This window comes from Trichomycterus rosablanca, chromosome 3 (genome assembly GCF_030014385.1).
Source record: "Trichomycterus rosablanca isolate fTriRos1 chromosome 3, fTriRos1.hap1, whole genome shotgun sequence".
NCBI lineage: Eukaryota > Metazoa > Chordata > Actinopteri > Siluriformes > Trichomycteridae > Trichomycterus > Trichomycterus rosablanca.
In genome coordinates this window covers 7,620,490-7,645,920 of record NC_085990.1, presented here as the reverse complement: position 1 = coordinate 7,645,920, position 25,431 = coordinate 7,620,490, and the positions used below count along the sequence as shown (strand labels likewise).

Sequence of the window (25,431 nt, the reverse complement as noted above, 5' to 3'; positions counted from 1 at the left end):
TGTGTTGCAGAAGGAGGGGGAGGAGTGAAGAGAATTGTATTTGCCAGGGATCAGGAGGTAAGAGCTTTGCTCATCAGCACCACGTAGAGCTGAGTTCTGGGTCGGAGCAATGTGGAGCACGGAGAGGGCTGATGATGCTAATGGAGCTGCTTGATCCAGGGATATGAGCACAGGTAACCCCATGGCTGGTCACAGTAAGGAAAATCTGGTGCAATGGATTGACCTGTACAGAAATTCACTGAAGAGATTTATGGGCTCCTTAAGCATTTAGGATTGATGCCTTCAGTGTTATGTAGAAGATCTGGATAGAACCTGGATGCATTTCGTTGCAGAGAAGCTCAGCACCATCATGTTTCTCTTTGTGTTGCAGAACCAGCACAGAGGGGGATGTTTTAACTGAGCTTGATTGTGTTTTCCACGGCTGTGTGACTGGGAAAAGGACACAGCAGGGAGGATGTACGCCTTTTACTCTCTGCTGGTTTACATCTTCTACACCGTCTTCAAAAAGGATGAGGAGGCTGAACCTGAGGGTGCATGTGCAGAACCCCTAAAGGTATGTATGGACACATAAGAACATCTATATGTGCTCCTTTGCAGTTGGGATTTATATTAGGTCCCGTCCTGCTGAACAGACAATACAGGGCAGCAGCAGCTAGTTGCTGATCTTTGCTCATTTCTGCTAGCATGTAATGTTTTATTGCTTTAAAAAGGGCATTGCTGCTTTTATAGTGGATTAATGGGTAAGTAGGTAGTAAATACTGGGACACTAGCTTGCCAAGCATAAGCACAGTGGAAGGCAGGAAGGCCACCGGCAAAGCAAGTGTAACACATAAATGCTGGTCACCACCATGACCAGCTGTCTCGCTGTATTATTTGGATTCTATGTTTTAGTGTTGATCTAAATAGAAATTATTTATTGTTAATTAAACCATCTAGCCTTATTTGTAACAGAGTCTTAGCTTTGTTTATGACCTTGCATAAGCCAGTGCTAATTTAAGTTTCAATTAGATATCAAATCAAAACCATCCAGTTTAGCAGCAGAAATCACTTCAGACCAGCAACCAGCTAATGCAGTTCTGTGTTGTGGGTGTTTTTTTTTTACATTTACATTTTTACATTTACATTTTCAGCATTTAGCAGACGCTCTTATCCAGAGCGACTTACAGAAGTGCTTCTATAGTGAAGTCTCAAGTTTAGGAAAACAGCAGTCAAAGAACACAAATCTGCTAAAACCTGTTAGAACCAAAGTGCTTTTTTTATTTTTATTTATTTTTTTATTTTTTTTTATTCTTTTTTCAGCAGGGTTACGGCAAACTAGTTATAAATGAGTTTAGTTTCAAGAAATCTCATTTAATTTTATTTAATGGCTACATAGTGCCAATTATGCCAACTTATTAGTTAGCATTTACAATTCCACATTACATTACAGTTACATTAGTTAGCATTTACAATTCCACATCACAGTTACATTAGTTGGCATTTAGCATTTAAATTACATTTTCAGTGGTGAATCACTTAAAATTTAAATGTAAATAAGTATTTTATGGAAATAGCTCTCAGTTTTATTTTAAGAAAATAAATAGTTTTTAGGTTTATATTTATTAATTAAATATATTTAATATTGGAATTTAGGGATGTAACGATGCACCACAAGACAGTTAAAAATCGGTGCTCATGAGCCGCGATTTGAATCGGTTATTCATTTAAGATGAATCGATATTCACTTTAAACAGCAGAGGGCACTGGCGCTATTCACCTCACCTGGTTGACATCACTTCACAGAGTTGCCAGGTAGAGGAAGTTTATTTATTTATATAATGTTGGATTTGTTTTAAAATTGTATTTGAGTTTTTACGCAATAAGCATTATTTGGCATAGTTTGTACCTAACTCAAAAATAAAAGGGCATTCATTATTTAGATAAATAAAAGATAAGCACAAATACAGTATTTTTTTTTTTTTTTTAAGAGAAACAGTAAAAGGAAACATAATTTGTCTTCAATTACATTTTGTTAAAAAAAATCCGGAAAAAATCTTATTGTGAAGCCAGTATCGTGAATCCTATCGCATCGTGGTTAGAGTGTATCGTTACATCACTATTGGAATTGTTTTATTTTTACTATTTAAGATGTAAGTAATATTTTAACATTTTTAGACTATGCATCCAAAAGAAAAAAGTTGTAATGTGTGATTGTTAGTTTTGTTACAGGTACCATTTTCGAAAAAATTATTACGTTTTGTAAAGGGGTGTGTAAATTTAAATCTCAGGTTCTGAAGGACCTCTGTTTTCACTTATTTAATAAATTATGTTGCATTATGAGGTCTACATCCTGCTGAACAAACAATACAGGGCAGCAGCAGCTAGTTGCTGATCTTTGCTAATTTCTGCTAGCATGTTTTATTGCTTTAAAAATGGAATTGCTGCTTTTATACTGGGGTAATGGGTAAGTAGGTAGTAAATACTCATACTCAATCAATATCAGTAAATACTCAAAATCACTCATTTTTTAATAAATTATGTGGCCTTATGAGGTCTACATTGGTATATAACCTGCAGCCACACGGATCATTAGCAGATTAACTTTAATGCAAAATATTATTACATTTTATACACAATTTATTACATCAAAATAACACTATTGATATGCAGAATCACCTAGATCCATGCTAATGTACAAACAAAAAACAATGTACTGTTTGGAAAAGGCAAAGCATTGTGTTCTATGGTTAGAAGTGTATTCCCTGAGCAGATCTCACTCATGCCTATGGTGTGAATGTCACATCACATTATTATCACACATGCTCTTTCAGGAGCCTGGTCATGTTTCTATGGAAACAGGAAGCAGAAAAAGAGGGCGTCACACCCCCAAGTTGGGGAAAAGGCGAAGTGACAGAAACAGTGATTTAAGTAAGTATTCCAGTCATTACTTCTGTGTTTAGTTAAATATTCTGATTTTTAAAACACAGTCATTGATAGTCACATTGTACTGATGGGCAACAGATAGTGTGTGTGTGCCACATGGCACCAGGGTTTGTATTCTTAAGTTTATTTATTATATATACAACTGTCAGTATGCATTTTGTCATGTTTCCTCAAAGGGACGCAACGGGATGCATAAACCTGACCAAAAGCATTAATTGCCTTTTTTCTGGCTGTATCAGCCTTCACTTTTCTGGAACGACATTCCACAAGATTGTGAAAGGTGTCTGTGACAGTTTGTGCTTATTCATTTTAAAACCTAAATGTGTTTGGTGGGACTGAGGTCAGGGGTCTGTGCTGGACACTGGAATTTCTTTTTAAACTGTAATGCGAATGAAACGCACCTTGCTACAAAAGAGCATTAGGCAGATCCCACAGGCCAAGAAGAATGGTAATAGAACCCATTTCCATTTGCAGATACAGTGTATCACAAAAGTGAGTACACCCCTCACATTTCTGCAGATATTTAAGTATATCTTTTCATGGGACAACACTGACAAAATGACACTTTGACACAATGAAAAGTAGTCTGTGTGCAGCTTATATAACAGTGTAAATTTATTCTTCCCTCAAAATAACTCAATATACAGCCATTAATGTCTAAACCACCGGCAACAAAAGTGAGTACACCCCTTAGTGAAAGTTCCTGAAGTGTCAATATTTTGTGTGGCCACCATTATTTCCCAGAACTGCCTTAACTCTCCTGGGCATGGAGTTTACCAGAGCTTCACAGGTTGCCACTGGAATGCTTTTCCACTCCTCCATGACGACATCACGGAGCTGGCGGATATTCGAGACTTTGTGCTCCTCCACCTTCCGCTTGAGGATGCCCCAAAGATGTTCTATTGGGTTTAGGTCTGGAGACATGCTTGGCCAGTCCATCACCTTTACCCTCAGCCTCTTCAATAAAGCAGTGGTCGTCTTAGAGGTGTGTTTGAGGTAATTATCATGCTGGAACACTGCCCTGCGACCCAGTTTCCGGAGGGAGGGGATCATGCTCTGCTTAGTATTTCACAGTACATATTGGAGTTCATGTGTCCCTCAATGAAATGTAACTCCCCAACACCTGCTGCACTCATGCAGCCCCAGACCATGGCATTCCCACCACCATGCTTGACTGTAGGCATGACACACTTATCTTTGTACTCCTCACCTGATTGCCGCCACACATGCTTGAGACCATCTGAACCAAACAAATTAATCTTGGTCTCATCAGACCATAGGACATGGTTCCAGTAATCCATGTCCTTTGTTGACATGTCTTCAGCAAACTGTTTGCGGGCTTTCTTGTGTAGAGACTTCAGAAGAGGCTTCTCTCTGGGGTGACAGCCATGCAGACCAATTTGATGTAGTGTGCGGCGTATGGTCTGAGCACTGACCGGCTGACCCCCCACCTTTTCAATCTCTGCAGCAATGCTGACAGCACTCCTGCGCCTATCTTTCAAAAACAGCAGTTGGATGTGACGCTGAGCACGTGCACTCAGCTTCTTTGGACGACCAACGCGAGGTCTGTTCTGAGTGGACCCTGCTCTTTTAAAACGCTGGATGATCTTGTCCACTGTGCTGCAGCTCAGTTTCAGGGTGTTGGCAATCTTCTTGTAGCCTTGGCCATCTTCATGAAGCGCAACAATTCGTCTTTTAAGATCCTCAGAGAGTTCTTTGCCATGAGGTGCCATGTTGGAACTTTCAGTGACCAGTATGAGAGAGTGTGAGAGCTGTACTACTAAATTGAACACACCTGCTCCCTATGCACACCTGAGACCTAGTAACACTAACAAATCACATGACATTTTGGAGGGAAAATTACAAGCAGTGCTCAATTTGGACATTTAGGGGTGTAGTCTCTTAGGGGTGTACTCAATTTTGTTGCCGGTGGTTTAGACATTAATGGCTGTATATTGAGTTATTTTGAGGGAAGAATAAATTTACACTGTTATATAAGCTGCACACAGACTACTTTTCATTGTGTCAAAGTGTCATTTTGTCAGTGTTGTCCCATGAAAAGATATACTTAAATATCTGCAGAAATGTGAGGGGTGTACTCACTTTTGTGATACACTGTATCTAATCAAGATAGAACAATACATTAGTAATTAAAAAAGCCACTAACAAAAGGGGACAATCACAAATGAATAAGCAGCCAAATTAATAGAAACAAAGGATCAAATGTAAGACATATCCGCAACCCACAACAGAGAACGTGGATAGAAAAGGGATAGTGCAGAAATGAGAACCGGATGTCACAAAATGACAGTCTACTCTGGCCGTCCATGACAAACCAGTCCTTGGAAATAGAATAGACTCAAGTGGAACCCCTACCCTACCAATTTATGCTCCTCTGGGCATACCAGTGGATTTATGGGTGTATCCAGCTCAGGAAAATGCCGTCTTTGGGCAATCCGCTCTTCCAGGGCGGTTCCTTTGTGAGCCACAACACGCCGAGTTCCTAAAAAACTAAAGAATGCTGACAACGCTCATCACGGTTTGGTTTCTCTTAATTGCCCCTAGATGTGAGTAAGTAAGTGGATGCATGCAATTGGCTGGCACCCCGAACAGGGTAGCTTGTCCGGGTGACAGCGTCTCCCACCGTGACCCGAAACGGTTACTGTAGATGAATGAAAGAATGAATAGTACTGACTGTAATTTTATTTTTCAGGCAGCAGCAGCAGTGACAGCGATGAACTGTCCTTGAGTGACGAAGATGATGATATTGAAGACACTTATGCAATTCCTGCTAAGACCCCAATGGCAGCGTTCTTGTCTTTCAAACAGGAAACAGAAAAGAGAAGAGCTTCCAGTGTCCACACTAATATAGGTGAAAAGGTAAAATGTCTTTTACACAATCACATAAACTGTGGACAGAATCATTAGGAATTCTATAATTAAATTACGCGTGCCAAATTTAAATGTTGAATGTAGTAGTAATGGAACTAAGTCTGTCTGCAGGTCCCCGAGTCTCCTCTGGTAGCAGTAATGTCTCATCTGCTGAGCTTTCTGGAGCAGTACTCACACCTGCAGCAGCTGCAGCAGCAGGCGGAGCAGTACCGAGTGCAGTTACGCAGGCATCGCGTGCAGCACCGCCGCAAGATGAAGGCCCTGCGTACCTCGTATCGCCAGCGCCTCCGAGATAAAAGCAGCGTCATCCACAGCCTGGAGGATGCCATCGCTCAGCAGCAGTGCCCTTCACCCGACAACGACGGTGAGAACCTGTACAGCCTCTGTTTCTGTGGATAGTATGAGGTGGTGCATACATGTTTTGTTCCTGCTTCTACCCACTTCTGCACTTAAAACCAGTAAGTATCAATTACAATAGTAAAAGGTCATTAGTTAAACAATCATCTAAGCTGGGCTGGCTGTTTTTATTTTATTTTATTTATTTATTTATTTTTTTTATCCCCTAATCTAGTCGTGTCCAATTACCCTAATTGCATCCTCTATACTGATTTGACCCTTCACTGCTGACTGAGGATGCCTCTCAACTGACATACACCCCCTCCGGCACATACAGTCAGTACAGACTGCATTTTTCACCCGCACGGGTCGAGTTCATACACTGACGAGCTCTGTGTATTATTCCGACTTTTTTACCCCATGATCAACAGCCAATCATTGTTCATGCAGCCGCCCAGCCCAGTCGGAAAGGCAGAGCTGAGATTCGATACGATGTATTCGAAACCCCAACTCTGGTGTGCTAGCGTACCTTTTTACCGCTGCGCCACCTGAGCGGCCTGGGCTGGCTGTTTGATTATTGGGTCCCATTTGCAACCACCTTGAAAAGTCTCAGACCAAACACACTGATTATTTTTCTTTAGGATTTTCTGGTAGAGAGCATGAAACATTCTATGGACAAAAGTATTGGGACAGCCCTCATAATTTTAGAACTCATGAGTTTCAGCCACAACAGTTGCTAACAGGTTTAATAGATTTATTATGTAACGGAATTTATATGCTTTCAACATTGCAGCAACAGTTTAGGGAAGGAACTTCTCTGTTCCAGCATGAGTGTGCCACTGTGCACAAAGCAAGCTCTATAAAGACATGACAAAAGCTCAGTTTAAAGAAACTTCAGTGTTCTGCTCAGAGCTTTGACCTCAGCCCCACTGAACAGCTATGAAATTAACTGGAACATCAACTGAGGCTTTCTTGATCAACATCTGTGCCCAGCCAGACAAATACTCATTTGACTAAATGGGCACAAATTCCCACAGACAATGAATCAGAGCAATGCTTAAAATGTTATAAAGTGGGAAAGGAAAGGTAAAACTGTAGTAAACATGCTTCGGTCACATTTTCAATACAGTACTGCAGGCATCAGTTTGGAATAAATGTGTATTTATATACAAAACAATGATGTTCATGAGGTAAAATATCAATATATAGCAATATTTAGTTTTTAGACAAATGTACTTCAATTTAGAGATGCTCAGGTGCTGCAGCAGTAAATTACACTTGCCCGTTTCTACTGGGATCAGGGGTTCAAATCCTCAACGGCCGGTCTGGCGTGTACATACACACTTGATTAGCTACGTCTGAGGGGGTAAGGTGGTTGGCCGAGGCCCCACGATGGATTGGCGTTCCATCTGGGGTGTGTTACTGCATTGCACCCAGTGATATCTGAGGAAACCGGACCTGTCGCTTTACACATTTCATGTCTTTCATAAGAAACCAAATAAAATGTCTTTAAGCACTTCAGAAAATTCTCCTGAGCGTGAAGAGCTTTGATGCAGAAACATGTTTGCTTTCACAGCACCACTTTAAAAAGTCTCATGTTAATAATGGATGTACATATTCAGGGCTGAATGGAGGGAAGAATCAGAAATAGGAGAAAAGAACAAGGAGCCACATTTACGAGCTGCAGCCAGAAACACTCTCATAACATAATGTTGCCACCACTACGCTTCTCAGTAATGACGTTGTATTTTGGATGGTGGGGGGTGGGGGATGAGGTTGAAAAGTGCAAACAAAGACTGAGTGGCACTTTTTCCTCCCACCCTGCCATTCATACCAGCATTATGTAAAGCTTGATTGTTGTCACATGCACTGACCATAATGACTTTCAGCCATAAAGACCATGACAGGCCACATTAGTGAGGCCAGTCAGTAATGTCGGGCCTCACTAATGCCTGTAGTTTTCTTTTTAATTCTTTTCAAAAGTCCCATTATTTGAGTTTGGGTGACCTGCCACTTTGCAGCTGAGCTGTTGTTGCTTCTAGACATCTCCACTTCAGAGTAACAGGATATAGAATTAAGAAAAAACATCTACATTTTACAAACTAACTTTAGGAAAGGTGGTCTGCTATGATAACCGTATGACTCATTCCAGTGCTAATGTTTGTCAGCGTGGATTAAATGAGTATATGCTGCCTTATATGCAAATAGTGTAAACATACACTGATCAGCCACAACATTAAAACCGCCTCCTTGTTTCTACATGCACTGTCCATTTTATCAGCTCCACTTACCATATAAAAGCACTTTGTAGTTCTACAATTACTGACTGTAGTCCATCCATTTCTCTGAATGCTTTCTTAGCCTCCTTTCACCCTGGACCAACACAGAGCAGGTATTATTTAGGTGGTGGATCATTCTCAGTACTGCAGTGACACTGACATGGTGGTGGTGTGTTAGTGTGTGTTGTGCTGGTATGAGTGGATCAGACACAGAAGCGCTGCTGGAGTTTTTAAACACCTCACTGTTACTGCTGGACTAAGAATAAGTCCACCAACCAAAATTATCCAGCCAACAGCGCCCCGTGGGCAGCGTCCTGAGATCACTGATGAAAGTCTAGAGGATGACCAACTCAAACAGCAGCAATAGATGAGCGATCGTCTCTGACTTTACATCTACAAGGTGGATCAACTACAGTAGATAGGAGTGTCTAATAGAGTGGACAGTGAGTGGACACGGTGTTTAAAAACTCCAGCAGCGCTGCTGTGTCTGATCCATTCATACCAGCACAACACACACCAACAGTGTCACTGCAGTGCTGAGAATCATCCACCACCTAAATAATACCTGCTCTGTGGTGGTCCTGTGGGGGTCCTGACTATTAGAGAACAGCATGAAATGGAGCTAACAAAGCATGCAGAGAAACAGATGGACTACAGTCAGTAATTGTAGAACTACAAAGTGCTTCTGTATGGTAAGTGGAGCTGATAAAATGGACAGTGAGTGTAGAAACAAGGAGGTGGTTTTAATGTTATGGCTGATCAGTGTACATAGTGCATGTAGCGGAATTTAATGCATGTCGCACAAATTTGAATATTTATACATTTAATGTCTTTTTTACCACCACTTTATCCTATTCAGGGTTGTGATGGGTACAATTTACTGGACAAAAGGTATAAAACACACCGGACAGGTTGCCAGTCCATCACAAGACATATACACACACACACATTCACACCAAGAAAATGTAGCTCTTATTCACATAACTGCATGTCTTTGGACTGTGGGAGGAAACCGGATCTCCAACTCAACACAGAAAGGTCCCAGACCACTCCACCTGGGAATCGAACCCAGGACGTTCTTGCTGCCTACATACAAAGCCCCCATACTGGCCTAATTTAAATATGATAATGACAAATAGCAATATATATGATGAATCTGTGTGTGCAGCAACATCAACAGGGCTGCATAAGTTGGTCCAGTCTCTGTGTGGGCTGCAAGGTGAGAGGAGTGTGCTGCGGGGTGAACTGCGCCTCCTGCATTCACAACTGGAGCAGAAAGAGCAGGACCGACACTCCAAAGTACAAGCCTTCCAACTACAGGTAATACTGACGCACACATTCACGCCGACTCTTTCTGTAATGCTTCATTGTTCCATTTTCACAATTCTGTTCATTCGTTCACACATCACCCGTGCTTTTTTCAGCCCATCACCCCCCCCCTTCCATGCTCCATGCTTCCCAGATTGCACATCTGCCAGTAGCAGGTACTGTTCCACTCAGTGCTGCTTGTTTTGTTTGGTCGGTGTAGTCTTCTATTCATCCACAGATGTCTGCATTTTCAATCATTAATGTGTTTACATACTATTTCTGTTTTCCAGTATAAAATATACACTGATCAGCCATAACATTAAAACCACCTCCTTGTTTCTACACTCACTGTCCATTGTATCAGCTCCACTTACCAGACGATCGCTCATCTATTGCTGCTGTTTGAGTTGGTCATCTTCTAGCCCTTTATCAGTGGTCCCAGGATGCTGCCCACAGGGCGCTGTTGACTGGATATATTTGGTTGGTGGACTATTCTCAGTCCAGCAGTGACAGTGAGGTATTTAAAAACTCCATCAGCGCTGCTGTGTCTTATCCACTCATACCAGCACAACACACACTAACACACCACCACCATGTCAGTGTCACTGCAGTGCTGAGAATGATCCACCACCCAAATAATACCTACTCTGTAGTGGACCTGGGAGAGTCCTGACCAGGCAAGAACAGCATGAAAGGGGGCTAACAAAGCATGCAGAGAAACAGATGGACTACAGTCAGTAATTGTAGAACTACAAAGTGCTTCTATATGGTAAGTGGAGCTGATAAAATGGACAGTGAGTGTAGAAGCAAGGAGGTGGTTTTAATGTTATGGTTGATATACCAGAACTGATATGTATTTCTCCTGCTTAGATTGACAAGCTTAAAAGCTGCATCGAGGAGCGAGAAGAAGAGCTGTCCAAGCTCCGGATCGCATCTGTAAGCTTTCAATTTAAGCTTTTCATTATTAACAGCCATCGTGTTAGCTATTTGTGTGTTCCAATGTAATTTATGCTTTGGTTCTTTCTCAGGGAGCGACAGACTCAGAAAAGCGGATGCTCTGTCTGGCAACCGAGAATGAGAGTCTGAAACAGAGCTTGTCTGTGACTCAGGGTCTCCTACAGCAGCTCTCCATCATTCCATCTCAGTCCAGTTCACTGCTCATCAAGGTAACACCACAGACTACACTGTAAAGCTCCATGCCGATGGAGAACATGACTCTTTTATAGAGTCATGTCGCCTCACAGCAAGAAGGTCCCGGGTTCGATCCCCAGGTGGGGCGGTCTGGGTACTTTCTGTGTGGAGTTTGCGTGTTCTCCCCATGTCCGCGTGGGTTTTCTCCGGGTGCTCGGGTTTCCTTCCACAGTCCAAAGACTTGCAAGTGAGGTCAGTTGGAGACACTAAATTGTCCATGACTGATGAATCTTGTAAAGAGTAACTACCGTTCCTGTCATGAATGTAACCAAAGTGTAAAACATGACATTAAAATCCTAATAAACAAACAAACAAACAAACTCTTCTATAGGGCCACTGCATTAAATACAAAATAACTAAATGTTACAAACTAGTCTCTCTGTTCATTGCTTTTATTCTGCCACATGTCACGCAGGAGAACGAGAACCTGCGCAGCCGTGTTCTGCAGCTGGAAAGCTCTCTGCAGCAGCGGGGTGAGCAGCTGTCACGACTGGAGCGTCAGAACGAGCAGGATGAGTGGCGGAGGGGCGAGGAGCTCAGAAGACGGGACGAAAGGGTGAGAGAGCTCCAACTCGAGCTGGATAAAGAGAGAAGCAAAGAGCCTGCAGTGAAAGTAAGAGCAATCTGTTTTAGTAATGAGAACTGCAAACATTTAGATGTGCACAAGCATTTTTAAGAAGTGGTTAAAGGTACATCAAATAAGTATTCACCCCCTTAAACTTTAGGATTATTAAAATAGCCCATTATTTTCAGCAACCGTCTAGGAAGAGCATTAGTCAAAAAAGCTACTATGAGACCAAAGGTAACTCTAAAAGTGCTGAAATGATCACAAGCACAGGAGAGATAAACAGTTTACAAAATTAGCCTGGGTAAGCCACAACTGTCAACACTGCTCATCATCCTATCAACACCATAATCACAGTAAAGCATGGTGGTGGCAGCATCATGTTGTTGGGATGCAGGGAATGGGAAATTAATGAAGGTTAAAGCAAGATGTAGCTTAGTAATCTTAGAAAAAAAGGAAGAAGGAAACTGCAAGCAATATGAGACTTGGGCAGATGTTCACCTTTCAAAAGAAATACTGATCAAGGTTTTATCATCGTGTGTTTTTAAAATTGGTGCATTTAAATTTGCACTAGACAAGTAACAAGCTTTAGTCAACTATACCCACCTGCTAAGAATCAGGGAGCCGTGCCACAAGGATGGCATCATAAATAAACTAACACACCACTGCGGAACCTTGGCAGAGCCACCAACCTAGCCGTGTTTTAGTAAGGGAAGGTCGGATGTGTTCTCTTTCCTCTGCCGCTTTCCTCTAGGCGTCTGCATGAGTTGGCTCTGTTTGGGAGACCCACACTGGCAGGTGGCAACTAGACGCATGTATTAAGGGGTGTGTGGTGATCCGGCTCTCCTTGATCAGATTGGGGGCAAGTGGTAACAGATTCACAGTTGGTAATTAAAAATGACTAGAAAAGGCCGCTCAGGTGGTGCAGTGGTAAAAACACACGCTGCAACCAGACTGGGATCTCGAGAACATCTTATGGAATCTCAGCTCTGCCTTGCCGGCTGAAGGCTGAGCGGCCACATGAACAACGATTGGCCGGTTGTTCAGGTGGGCAGGACTAAGCCGGATTTGGGTCTCTCTCTGTCAGACTGGTGCAATTATGACCTCTGCTGGCTGATTAGAGGCGCCTGCACAGAGATGGGGAAGGAGTGCTCTTAGGGTGTGTCTCTCCGTACACAACGCTAGGTGGCACAACACTCGTCAATGTGTGGGTGATAAGATGCATGCGGCTTGCTGCCCACGTGTCGGAGGGGGCGTGGGTTAGCTTCGATCTCCTCGGTCAGAGCAGGGATCGGCATAGGCAGAGAGGAAGCACGATGCAACTGGGCAACTGGACGCGCTAAAAGGGGGAGAAAAAGGGGAGAAAATGCATTTTTTTAAAAATAATAAAAAAATAAATGACTAGAAAAAGAGATAAAGGGGGGAAAATCCAGAAATTTTAATCACCAGCTTGTGCCATCAAATGAAATCTGTCACAAAAATCATGGCTGCTGAATCTCAACATATTGTATTATACCAGGTAGTCTTGTGGCACCAGATGTTGACACTTTTATCATTTTTTTACAAAAAAAATTAGCTGGTGTTTGCTTCACCTTTTGGATCTCATAGAGTAACCACTCTGGTAGGTCAAACCTAAAAGCATATAACTGATTTTTTATCATTCATGTTATACACCTGCAATGGTTGTGGCTGAAACTTTTAAACTTAATAATTAGAGGAGGTGTCCACATACTTCTGGCCTCTTGGTGCGTACTGGTATGCATCACAGTGAATTTTTTTTACTTTCTCCGGTTGCAGTATGTCACTCAGAAGGTGGAAGTAGAGTCACCTTCGACTCTGAGACAGCTGGCTGAAACCAGACAGAAGAACCAGCAGATGAGTGGCAAGCTGGCCAGTCAGAAAGAAAAATGCAAACAGCTGGAGGAGAACATCAGACGCTCTGATGAAGTCAGCTGTAATCTTCAGCATAAGGTAACGCTATACTTTTTTTAAAACAAGAGAAGAAACAGCACTATTCAACAGCAACACTATTCAATGTTCACACTCATGTTCTCTGTCAGGGTGAGATTCATCCTGGCTTCTGAGAGCTTGGTGTACTCTGACTCATTACTATTTTTTGAGTTGCTGGCACGAAGCAGTCTTGTGTTTTTATTTAGATTGCTGCGTATGAACGAGAAATTGGGACGCTGCAGGGAGAGCTGCTGAAGGAGATCGGTCATCTGGAGGAAAAGAAAGACGAGGCTGTGAAAGCAGCTGCTAACTGTTCGCAGGAGCAGCTGCAGAGTCTGCAGGATCAGTTTCTGAGTGAGTCTGCATAAACACTGAAACATACTAAAGCCTTGTCATGCTGTGCACTAAAGTATGTGGACACATGACCAGCAGCTTGTTGGACATACAATTCGAAAACTATTTACATTAAAATGGATTTGCTTTTGGGCCAAATGTGTCAAACCACGTCTTTAAAGACATCATGCTGGAACAGCAAATAACCTTTCACAAACTGTTGCTTGTTTATTTATTTATTATTATTGATTTTATACACCTATAAGTAATATGTGTAGCTTAAACAATTGAAGTCAATAATTGGGGAGTGTGGGTGGGTGTCCACATTAGGGATGTAACGATGCACATGTGCCACGATTTGAATCGGTTATTCATTTAAGATGAATCGATATTCACTTTAAAGTTGCCAGGTAGGGGGATTTTCCAGGCAAAAATTATTTATGTGAGGATACTTTATTTATTTATTTGTATTATTCATTTATTTATTTAATGTTGGATTTGTTTTTAATTTTCATTTTAGTTTTTTTTTTTTACACAGTGAGCATTATTTGGCATAGTTTGTACCTACCTCAGAAATAAAAGGGTATTCATTCTTTATATAAATAAATAAAATATAAGCACAAATACAATATTTTATTTATTATTTTTTTTAATTGAACACAGTCATGGACAATTTAGTGTCTCCAATTTACCTCACTTGCATGTCTTTGCACTGTGGGAGGAAACCGGAGCACCCGGAGGAAACCCACTCGGACACGGGGAGAACATGCAAACTCCACACAGAAAGGACCCAGACCACCCCACCTGGGGATCAAACACAGGACCTTCTTGCTGTGAGGCAACAGTGCTACCCACTTTTAGCCAATGTGCCGCCCAACCCGTGAATCGTATTGCATCATGGGTAGAGTGTATCGTTACTTCCCTAGTCCATATACTTTTGATCATAAAATAAATGCCTTAAAAAGTAATTTCGAATATTTCCTATCACAGATTTACAGAGGCGTCTGAACGCTCTTCCTCCCACCCTGCGCTCCATGAAGACAGACTATGCCAGTCTACGCGGCCAGGTCCGCAATTTTTCTGAATTTTATGGATCAGCCATCAAAGAAGCCAAGAAACAGGCAAGTAGAAATGATGTGTGGAGGAAAAAGACATGTGTATAGATTTGCAAACGGTATGAACTTGGCTACACCACAACTTGGCCAGTGTTTGTTATTGTTAACTGGTTTGTCTTCTATTGTGCATAGAAACTAGCATAGCATGATACATCTCTAATTTGCTAACTGATGCTAATCAGGGTTGAAAGTGGTTCCACATTGAAAAAGCATTAGCAGCTAGTGCAGGTACCACAAGCCACCTGGGCCATGGGTAACTGTTTCAATCATCGCCCCCGGGCCCTGTCTGTTGGGAGTTTGGTGTGTCTTTCAAGAGGTTTTTTTCACAGGTACTCTAGTACCAGTAACATGCCAATGAGTGTGGATCGCCCTGCGATGGATTGGCACCCAATGCTTTCAATTAGGCGGGCCGGTGACCTTCACCATAGACTAGTGATCGGGAGTTTGCTGGTTTAAGCCCCACCACAGCCAGTTGCCACTGTTAACCCCTTAACCCTCAATTGCTTGCATTGAATAGGTGAACAATTTTAAGGGCAGTCATAGCTTAGTGGTTGAAGTACTGGACTTGTGATCAGAAGGTTGCTGGTTGCGGGGCAAGCTGTAGCCTAGTGGTTAAGGTACTGGACTAGTAATCAGAAGTTCGCTGGTTCAAGCCCCACCACTGCCAGGTTGCTGCTGTTGGGCCCTTGAGCAAGGCCCTTAACCCTCAGTTGCTCAGACTGTATACTGTAACTGTAATGTAAGTCGCTTTGGATAAAGGCGTCTGCTACAGTGGGGCCAAAAAGTATTTAGTCAGCCACTGATTGTGCAAGTTCTCCTACTTAGAAAGATGAGAGAGGTCTGTAATTTTCATCATAGGTACACTTCAACTATGAGAGACAAAATGAGAAAAAAAAAATCCAGGAAATCACATTGTAGGATTTTTAAAGAATTTATTTGTAAATTATGGTGGAAAATAAGTATTTGGTCAAAAACAAAAGTTCAACTCAATACTTTGTAACATAACCTTTGTTGGCAATGACAGAGGTCAAACGTTTCCTGTAAGTCTTCACCAGGTTTGCACACACTGTAGCTGGTATTTTGGCCCATTCCTCCATGCAGATCTCCTCTAGAGCAGTGATGTTTTGGGGCTGTCGCTGGGCAACACGGACTCCACAAATTTTCTATGGGGTTGAGGTCTGGAGACTGGCTAGGCCACTCCAGGACCTTGAAATGCTTTTTACGGAGCCACTCCTTCGTTGCCCGAGCGGTGTGTTTGGAATCATTGTCATGCTGGAAGACCCAGCCACGTTCCATCTTTAATGCTCTCACTGATGGAAGGAGGTTTTGGCTTAAAATCTCACGATACATGGCCCCGTTCATTCTTCCCTTAACATGGATCAGTCGCCCTGTCCCCTTTGCAGAAAAACAGCCCCAAAGCATGATGTTTCCACCCCCATGCTTCACAGTAGGTATGGTGTTTATTCAGCATTCTTCTTCCTCCAAACACGATGAGTTGAGTTTTTACCAAAAAGTTCCATTTTGGTTTCATCTGACCACATGATATTCTCCCAATCCTCTTCTGGATCATCCATATGCTCTCTGGCAAACTTCAGACGGGCCTGGACATGTACTGGCTTAAGCAGGGGGACACGCCTGGCACTGCAGGATTTGAGTCCCTCTCGGCGTAGTGTGTATACTGATGGTAGCCTTTGTTACTTTGGTCCCAGCTCTCTGCAGGTCATTCATCAGGTCCCTCCGTGTAGTTCTGGGATTTTTGCTCACCGTTCTCATGATCATTTTGACCCCACGGGATGAGATCTTGACCCCAAGGGAGATTATTAATGGTCTTGTATGTCTTCCATTTTCTTACAATTGCTCCCACAGTTGATTTATTCACACCAACCTGCTTGCCTATTGTAGATTTACTCTTCCCAGCCTGGTGCAGGTCTACAGTTTTCTTCCTGGTGTCCTTCGACAGCTCTTTGGTCTTGGCCATGGTTGACTGTTTGAGGCTGTGGACAGGTGTCTTTTATACAGATAACGAGGTCAAACAGGTGCCATTAATACAGGTAACGAGTGGAGGACAGAAGAGCTTCTTAAAGAAGAAGTTACAGGTCTGTGAGAGCAGAAATCTTGCTTGTTTGTTATTGACCAAATACTTATTTTCCACCATAATTTACAAATAAATTCTTTAAAAATCCTACAATGTGATTTCCTGGATTTTTTATTCTCATTTTGTCTCTCATAGTTGAAGTATACCTATGATGACCTCTCTCATCTTTCTAAGTAAGAGAACCTGCACAATCAGTGGCTGACTAAATACTTTTTGACCCCACTGTATACAGTGTATCACAAAAGTGAGTACACCCCTCACATTTCTGCAGATATTTAAGTATATCTTTTCATGGGACAACACTGACAAAATGACACTTTGACACAATGAAAAGTAGTCTGTGTGCAGCTTATATAACAGTGTAAATTTATTCTTCCCTCAAAATAACTCAATATACAGCCATTAATGTCTAAACCACCGGCAACAAAAGTGAGTACACCCCTTAGTGAAAGTTCCTGAAGTGTCAATATTTTGTGTGGCCACCATTATTTCCCAGAACTGCCTTAACTCTCCTGGGCATGGAGTTTATCAGAGCTTCACAGGTTGCCACTGAAATGCTTTTCCACTCCTCCATGACGACATCACGGAGCTGGCGGATAATCGAGACTTTGCGCTCCTCCACCTTCCGCTTGAGGATGCCCCAAAGATGTTCTATTGGGTTTAGGTCTGGAGACATGCTTGGCCAGTCCATCACCTTTACCCTCAGCCTCTTCAATAAAGCAGTGGTTGTCTTAGAGGTGTGTTTGGGGTCATTATCATGCTGGAACACTGCCCTGCGACCCAGTTTCCGGAGGGAGGGGATCATGCTCTGCTTCAGTATTTCACAGTACATATTGGAGTTCATGTGTCCCTCAATAAAATGTAACTCCCCAACACCTGCTGCACTCATGCAGCCCCAGACCATGGCATTCCCACCACCATGCTTGACTGTAGGCATGACACACTTATCTTTGTACTCCTCACCTGATTGCCGCCACACATGCTTGAGACCATCTGAACCAAACAAATTAATCTTGGTCTCATCAGACCATAGGACATGGTTCCAGTAATCCACGCCCTTTGTTGACATGTCTTCAGCAAACTGTTTGCGGGCTTTCTTGTGTAGAGACTTCAGAAGAGGCTTCCTTCTGGGGTGACAGCCATGCAGACCAATTTGATGTAGTGTGCGGCGTATGGTCTGAGCACTGACAGGCTGACCCCCCACCTTTTCAATCTCTGCAGCAATGCTGACAGCACTCCTGCGCCTATCTTTCAAAGACAGCAGTTGGATGTGATGCTGAGCACGTGCACTCAGCTTCTTTGGACGACCAACGCGAGGTCTGTTCTGAGTGGACCCTGCTCTTTTAAAACGCTGGATGATCTTGGCCACTGTGCTGCAGCTCAGTTTCAGGGTGTTGGCAATCTTCTTGTAGCCTTGGCCATCTTCATGTAGCGCAACAATTCGTCTTTTAAGATCCTCAGAGAGTTCTTTGCCATGAGGTGCCATGTTGGAACTTTCAGTGACCAGTATGAGAGAGTGTGAGAGCTGTACTACTAAATTGAACACACCTACTCCCTATGCACACCTGAGACCTAGTAACACTAACGAGTCACATGACATTTTGGAGGGAAAATGACAAGCAGTGCTCAATTTGGACATTTAGGGGTGTAGTCTCTTAGGGGTGTACTCACTTTTGTTGCCGGTGGTTTAGACATTAATGGCTGTATATTGAGTTATTATGAGGGAAGAATAAATTTACACTGTTATATAAGCTGCACACAGACTACTTTTCATTGTGTCAAAGTGTCATTTTGTCAGTGTTGTCCCATGAAAAGATATACTTAAATATCTGCAGAAATGTGAGGGGTGTACTCACTTTTGTAATACACTGTATGTCAAAAATGTAATGTAAATGTAAGCTTGCCAGTTCAATCCCCACTACCACCAAGTTGCCACTGTTGGGTTCCTGAACAAGGCCCTTAACCATCAGCTATGCAGCTTGCATGGTATTCAGTCATAACAGTAGATCAATTTTAATAAAAACGTCCACTAAATGCTGTTAATGTATCTTTAATGTTTCTTTCATATTCAGAATTATTCATGTGTCGTCATTTCCCAGATATCAGCAGCAATAAATGAAATGTCAGAGGCCAATAAGGATCTTCTGGAGAAATACAGGAAGGAGGTTGCTCTTCGCAGAAAGTATCACGAGCAGTTGGTGGAGCTGAAAGGTAGCCTGAACATGGTGTTCCTAATCTTGTATGCTAAAACATAAGCTAATGGAGATCTCCTCTTGATAATAAAATTGACTCTGTGCTTCCATCATCAGGCAACATCCGTGTTCTGTGCCGTGTGAAACCGGTGCTGAAGGAGGACCAGCATGATGACAGTCAGGCGGTTGCAGTGACCACAGACCCACATAATGAATCTGCTCTCACTGTCCTGAGTAAAGGGAAAGCTAAAGGCTTCGAGCTGGACAAAGTCTTTCACCCTCAGGCTACACAGGAGGAGGTGAGAGGAATATGTTTCTTTTCGGATAAATACAGGAATTATTTTACTGCTCCCTGTCGTAATGTATACAGTATAGCAGCATTAAAACCACCTCCTTGTTTCTACACTCACCGTACATTTTATCAGCTCCACTTACCATATAGAAGCACTTTGTAGTTCTACAGTTACTGCCTGTAGTCCATCTGTTTCTCTGCATGCTTTGTTAGCCCCCTTTCACCCTGTTCTTCAATGGTCAGGACCCCCACAGAGCAGGTATTATTTAGGTGGTGGATGATTCTCAGCACTGCAGTGACACTGACATGGTGATGGTGTGTTAGTGTGTGTTGTGCTGGTATGAGTGGATCAGACACAGCAGCGCTGCTGGAGTTTTTAAATACCGTGTCCACTCACTATCCACTCTATCCACACGGTCACAGGACACTGCCCACGGGGCACTGTTGTCTGGATGTTTTTGGTTGGTGGACTATTCTCAGTCCAGCAGTGACAGTGAGGTGTTTAAAAACTGATCCACTCATACCAGCACAACACACACTAACACACCACCACCATGTCAGTGTCACTGCAATGCTGACCCACAACCCAAATAATACCTACTCTGTGGTGGTCCTGGGAGAGTCCTGACCATTGAAGAACAGCATGAAAGGGGGCTAACAAAGCATGCAGAGAAACAAATGGACTACAGGCAGTAATTGTAGAACTACAAAGTGGTTCTATATGGTAAGTGGAGCTAATAAAATGGACAGTGAGTGTAGAAACAAGGAGGTGGTTTTAATGGTATGGCTGATCGGTGTATATGGACATCATAATCACATCCATATACACTGATTAAACATCTTACTCCAAAACAAATGACATTATTATTGGCTTTTATAACATTATAACCCCTCAATTAACACATCAATTAACTGCTGGAGTTCACTACCATTTATGGTCGCACCCTTATTATGAAATATAAAGTAAATCCTTACAGTATGAGGACAGTTTTAAAGAATGCATACAATAACTCAACATAATTTAAATGCATTCATTCATTCATTCATTTTCTTATTCGCTTATCCAATTAGGGTTGCGTGAGGGTGCTGGAGCCTATCCCAGCTTTTCAATGGACGCAAGGCACAGAGTAACACCCTGGATGGGATGCCAGTCCATTGCAGGGCAGATACACACACACACACACACACACATTTACTTATAGGGCAATTCACTGTCTCCAGTTAACCTGACTGCATGTGTTTGGACTGTGGGAGGAAACCGGAGCTCCTGGAGGAAACCCACGCAGACACGTGGAGAACATGCAAACTCCACACAGAAAGGACCCGGACCGCCCCGCCTGGGGATCAAACCCAGGACCTTCTTGCTGTGAGGCGACAGTGCCACCGTGCCGCCCCAATTCATATACACAATTTATAAAGCTCACTGCATCAGGCTGGACATGGTGCAAATAGACACAGCTGGAAAACTGGAGGACTGTGTCTCAATCCACACACAAAATCTTATACAGTGTGCTTGAAACAGAAGCGTCAAGTTGGTCAAAAACGAATTTAGCACACTATTTAGTACTTAAGATGGTATTTGGAACACAACAGCTCACCTCCGCTCTGTGTTTCATGTTGATGTATGTTCATGTGATGCTCCTTATCCAATTAGTTTTTTAGCCGTGGCAGCTTCAGTGTTTTAACTGTACAAGAGTGTCAAGATGAAAGACACCAAGTCCCTCAGTTCACTCTATTCTCTCATTCCATTATTTTCTGATGACATTGATTAACAGCTGCATGATTTAATGCACATATCAGCAACAGGTAAGGTGGCATAGCCAATTTAATTACAGGGTGTATCCACATATTTTGGGCCAGCTGGATTCTGTAGAGACTTATCAGGCTGGTTTTCACAAAGGACAAAGACTGCAAATAAAATTCTGTAAACATGAAAGTTACTTTATCTCTTATGTACACTCTGTCTGACTCATTTTCTAGGTGTTTCAAGAAATCGAGCCCCTGATTACCTCCTGCATTGATGGATATCATGTCTGCATCTTTGCTTACGGTCAGACAGGCTCAGGGAAAACGTACACGATGGAGGTACTGTAAATTATTGATGTAAAATGACTGGTGCTTTCTGGGCGATATGTTCTCTTTTATTAAGTTACAATATTTATCAAGCGTTTAATGATCAGTTCACATCACACATGGCTTTACTTACCAGTAAATAAAATAACTGCACAGGACTAATAACAAAAGAAGTCATTTTTTGTTGTACCTGCTATTATAAAGCAAGTAAGAATTATTAAGTAAGCAAGCAAAATAATATTTTATAATTTGGTTTTTAGCACTAAGAAATGTTCTTTTCTTTTTCTTTTTCTCCAAAATTTCCCCCCAATTTTCTCCCCTAATCTAGTCATATCCAAATGCCCTGATTGCATTACGCTTCACCTCTACCTATACAGCCTTCCACTGCTGACTGAGGAGCCTCGCAACAGACACACGCCCCCTCCAACACTTGTGCACTACCGACTGCATCTTTTCATATGCGGATCAGCCTTGTGCACGGAGAGCCACACCATGATCAGCATTATTCTCCAACTCTGCGCAGGCATCATCAATCAGCCATCAAAGGTCGTAATTGCACCAGCTATGAGGAACCCTGGTCCGGCTCATCCCACCCTATGAACAACAGCCAATCGTTGTTCATGTAGCCACCCAGCCCAGCATGATGGCAGGGCTGAGATTCGATACGATGTATTCGAAATCCCAGCTCTGGTGTGCTAGCGTATTTTACCACTGCACCATCTGAGCGGCTTGAGAAATGTTCTTTTTGAACTGATGAACTGATTGAACAAAATTTCCCAACTGTTCCATTAATAGGGTTTGGAAATCAAAGCAATCTGCTTCAACTATCACGATAAAGCAGTTATTTCTTACAACTTTCAAAGGCTACCAATAACTGCCAATAAATGTCCAAGCTATGTTTGTAGAACAGGCAAGAATTCAACAATTTTCAAACCCTTTGTTTTTGTTTCAGTGCAAATTAAAGATTTTTTAAGTTGAAGACTTTTGGTAAAGAATGTTGGTTTATTGTCATACAATGCAGGGGTACCAATATTTTCTCTATGTTTTATTAAATTATCTGAAATCAGGCGCCCAGGTGGCGCAGTGGGATATTCCGCTAGCACACCAGCGCCGAGATTCTGAACTCCTCGGATTCTGTGGGTGGGGTCTTCAAACGCCGTGTAAGGATCCTGATTAGCAGGTAGAGAGGCACCTGTGCAGAGTTCATGGGTGACGAAGGGTTCTACAGGGCGGCACGGTGGCTAAGTGGGTAGCACTGTCGCCTCACAGCAAGAAGGTCCTGGGTTTGATCCCCAGGTGGAGCGGTCCGGGTCCTTTCTGTGTGGAGTTTGCATGTTCTCCCCGTGTCTGCGTGGGTTTCCTTCGGGAGCTCCGGTTTCCTCCCACAGTCCAAAGACGTGCAAGTGAGGTGATTTGGAGACACTAAATTGTCCAGGACTGTGTTCGATATAACCTTGTGAACTGATGAGTCTTGTGTAATGAGTAACTACCGTTCCTGTCATGAATGTAACCGAAGTGTAAAACATGACAGTAAAATCCATATAAACAAACAAAGGGTTCTACTAAGGGCTGCGTGCGGGTCGGAGGAGGCATGAGCAGCAATATACCCACCTCGACTGCAATCAGGCATCCCCCAGCAGCAGAAGACAAACTGACTACACTAAATTGGGAGAAAATGCATAAATAAAATAGAAAAAGAAAATCTGAAATCATTTTAGGCTAAACATGCAAAAACTGCGAAGAAAAGAAAGAAGGCAATTCATTTTCACAGCTCTGTAGACAGACTACCTGGATATATGGATACATTTATACATTTACACAGAATTTACAAGGTGATTTACTGTACAGGGTTCTGTGGAGAACCCAGGCATCAACCAGCGAGCCCTGAAGCACCTTTTCAACGAGATCGAGGAAAGGAAGGACATGTGGACGTACACGATCACTGTCAGTTCAGTGGAAATCTACAATGAGGTCCTCAGGTATCTTTTGCACCCTTTCTGTCTAGAAAATGTAGCAAAGTAGGAAAAAATTTAATGGATTTATTTTTCATGTAAGGCTGCTCATCATAAAATACTACTGTGATTTTTGCTGTATACCTCAGAGATTTGCTGAGTAAGGATGGAGAGAAGTTGGACATCAAAATTAACCCTGATGGTACAGGTCTTCATGTGCCTGGTCTCAGGATCATAGAGGTCAAGAGCTTTCAGCATATTAAGAAAGTGAGTACCTGAATGTTTTATATAATGATCATATTTCATTACTAAGAATAAATGTCGGTCTCATCTGGATAACTGTTCATGTGGTTCTACAGATTTTGGCTACAGCACGGAGGAACCGGATAACATTTGGAACACAAATGAACCAGCACAGTTCTCGCTCACATGCTCTGCTCACAGTCACGGTGCAGGGAACAGACCTCGCCACCGGCACAAAGTCATCTGGTCAGTATCACAGTCAAAAAATTTCTTTTTTTTTTTCATGTAGAAAAAGGCAACAAGACTTCAGCAGAAATGCTGATGAATCTGCCTCTCAGGTGGCACAGCGGTAAAACATGCTAGCACATGGTTTAGTCGGTTTGAAACTCAGCTCTGCCATCCAGCTGTTGTTCATACAAGGTGGGAAGCCTGATAGAGACCTCAAAACTGATGCAATTACAACCTCTGCTGGCTGACTGATGCCGCCTGCATGCCGCCTGAGTCGAGGAATAATGTGGACAGGGTGTGGCTCTCGATACACAAAGCTGATCCACATATGAAAAAGATACAGTCGGCTACTGCACACATGTCGGAGGGGGTGTGTGACAGTCTCACTCTCCTCAATCAGCAGTAGGGATCAGCATCAGTAGAGAGGAAGCGTAATGCAATCGGGTAATTGGATGCGACTAGATTGGGGGGGGGGGATTCTCTATTTGTTTTTGCTTATTGTACAAAACATTTACATAATATCTGAATTAAAAGACTTTTGGTCACTATAATATCTTGTTTACAACACCAGCTGTAGCTCAACTTCTATTCATTCATTAATTTGATCCTTTGCATCTCTAGGTAAATTGAACCTGGTGGACCTGGCTGGTTCAGAGCGCGTGTCAAAGTCCGGGGCGGAGGGTGAGCGACTGAAGGAGGCACAGAACATCAACCGCTCGTTGCTAGCATTGGGAGATGTGATCCAGGCTCTGAGAGGCCGCCAGACCCACATCCCCTTCAGGAACTCACGTCTCACTTATCTACTGCAGGACTCACTGGGCAAAGGCAATAAAACAGCCATGGTGGTGCAGGTAGAGCATGTGCTTATACTCACTGCTACAGTCAGTTACATTATTGAGATTGAACTACAAAAACAAGACTGTGGACAATTTATAGGATAAAATAATGCCCACTAATGTGGAGACCAATGCAGTGGAAATTGTAAGCCCTTATAGACCAGGAGTGAGACTTTCCAAACTGTGTATAATTAATTCATGTGTACACAAAAAGGTGTGCGGCAGTTCATGTTTCACAACAAATTTGAATGCTATTGTCTGGAATATTTTAAATGTTTGGTTAATGATAGTCACTCTTAGTACACAATGCAAAAGATATTGATCAGCATAAAGATCTGAGTACTTGATAAGAACCAAATTGTTATTGCCAGATAATGGGGTTTAAGTATCCACGAAACAACAAGGGGTGCTGTCTAGCTATGTTTTGGCTTATCAGTGTTTAAAGTATTTAAACATTTAAATTTTCTCCACCTTACTACCTGTACCCGCTCTTTATCTTACAGATTTCCTCTCTGGAGAGGAACGCTGAAGAGACTCTGTGTTCGCTGAAGTTTGCGCAGCGTGTATGTAAAGTGGAGCTGGGCCCGGCCGCACGGAAAATAGAGAGCGCAAATCAGTGTGAGAACTAA

At 42.6% G+C, this 25,431-nt stretch overlaps 1 protein-coding gene across 1 annotated transcript; it reads left to right on the top strand.

The window, feature by feature from the left end:
- The first annotated feature begins 434 nt into the window (after positions 1-434).
- si:ch211-257p13.3 (kinesin-like protein KIFC3) lies at positions 435-25,431 on the top strand. Its single transcript, XM_062991577.1, has 19 exons — positions 435-553; positions 2,811-2,907; positions 5,636-5,802; positions 5,926-6,178; positions 9,598-9,749; positions 10,608-10,673; positions 10,766-10,903; positions 11,344-11,541; positions 13,291-13,464; positions 13,650-13,797; positions 14,767-14,897; positions 19,086-19,197; positions 19,296-19,477; positions 21,451-21,555; positions 23,392-23,522; positions 23,645-23,762; positions 23,855-23,984; positions 24,588-24,817; positions 25,306-25,431. The coding sequence occupies exons 1-19, from the start codon at positions 455-457 to the stop codon at positions 25,429-25,431; spliced, it is 2,757 nt and encodes a 918-aa protein (XP_062847647.1). The 5' UTR covers positions 435-454.

Excerpts from the sequence above, each read along its gene's own strand:
- si:ch211-257p13.3 (XM_062991577.1), top strand. The coding sequence starts at position 455 with ATGTACGCCTTTTACTCTCTGCTGGTTTACATCTTCTACACCGTCTTC. Across the intron at positions 10,904-11,343 it reads CCAGTTCACTGCTCATCAAG|GAGAACGAGAACCTGCGCAG; the intron begins GTAACACCACAG and ends CATGTCACGCAG. Across the intron at positions 24,818-25,305 it reads AAACAGCCATGGTGGTGCAG|ATTTCCTCTCTGGAGAGGAA; the intron begins GTAGAGCATGTG and ends TTTATCTTACAG.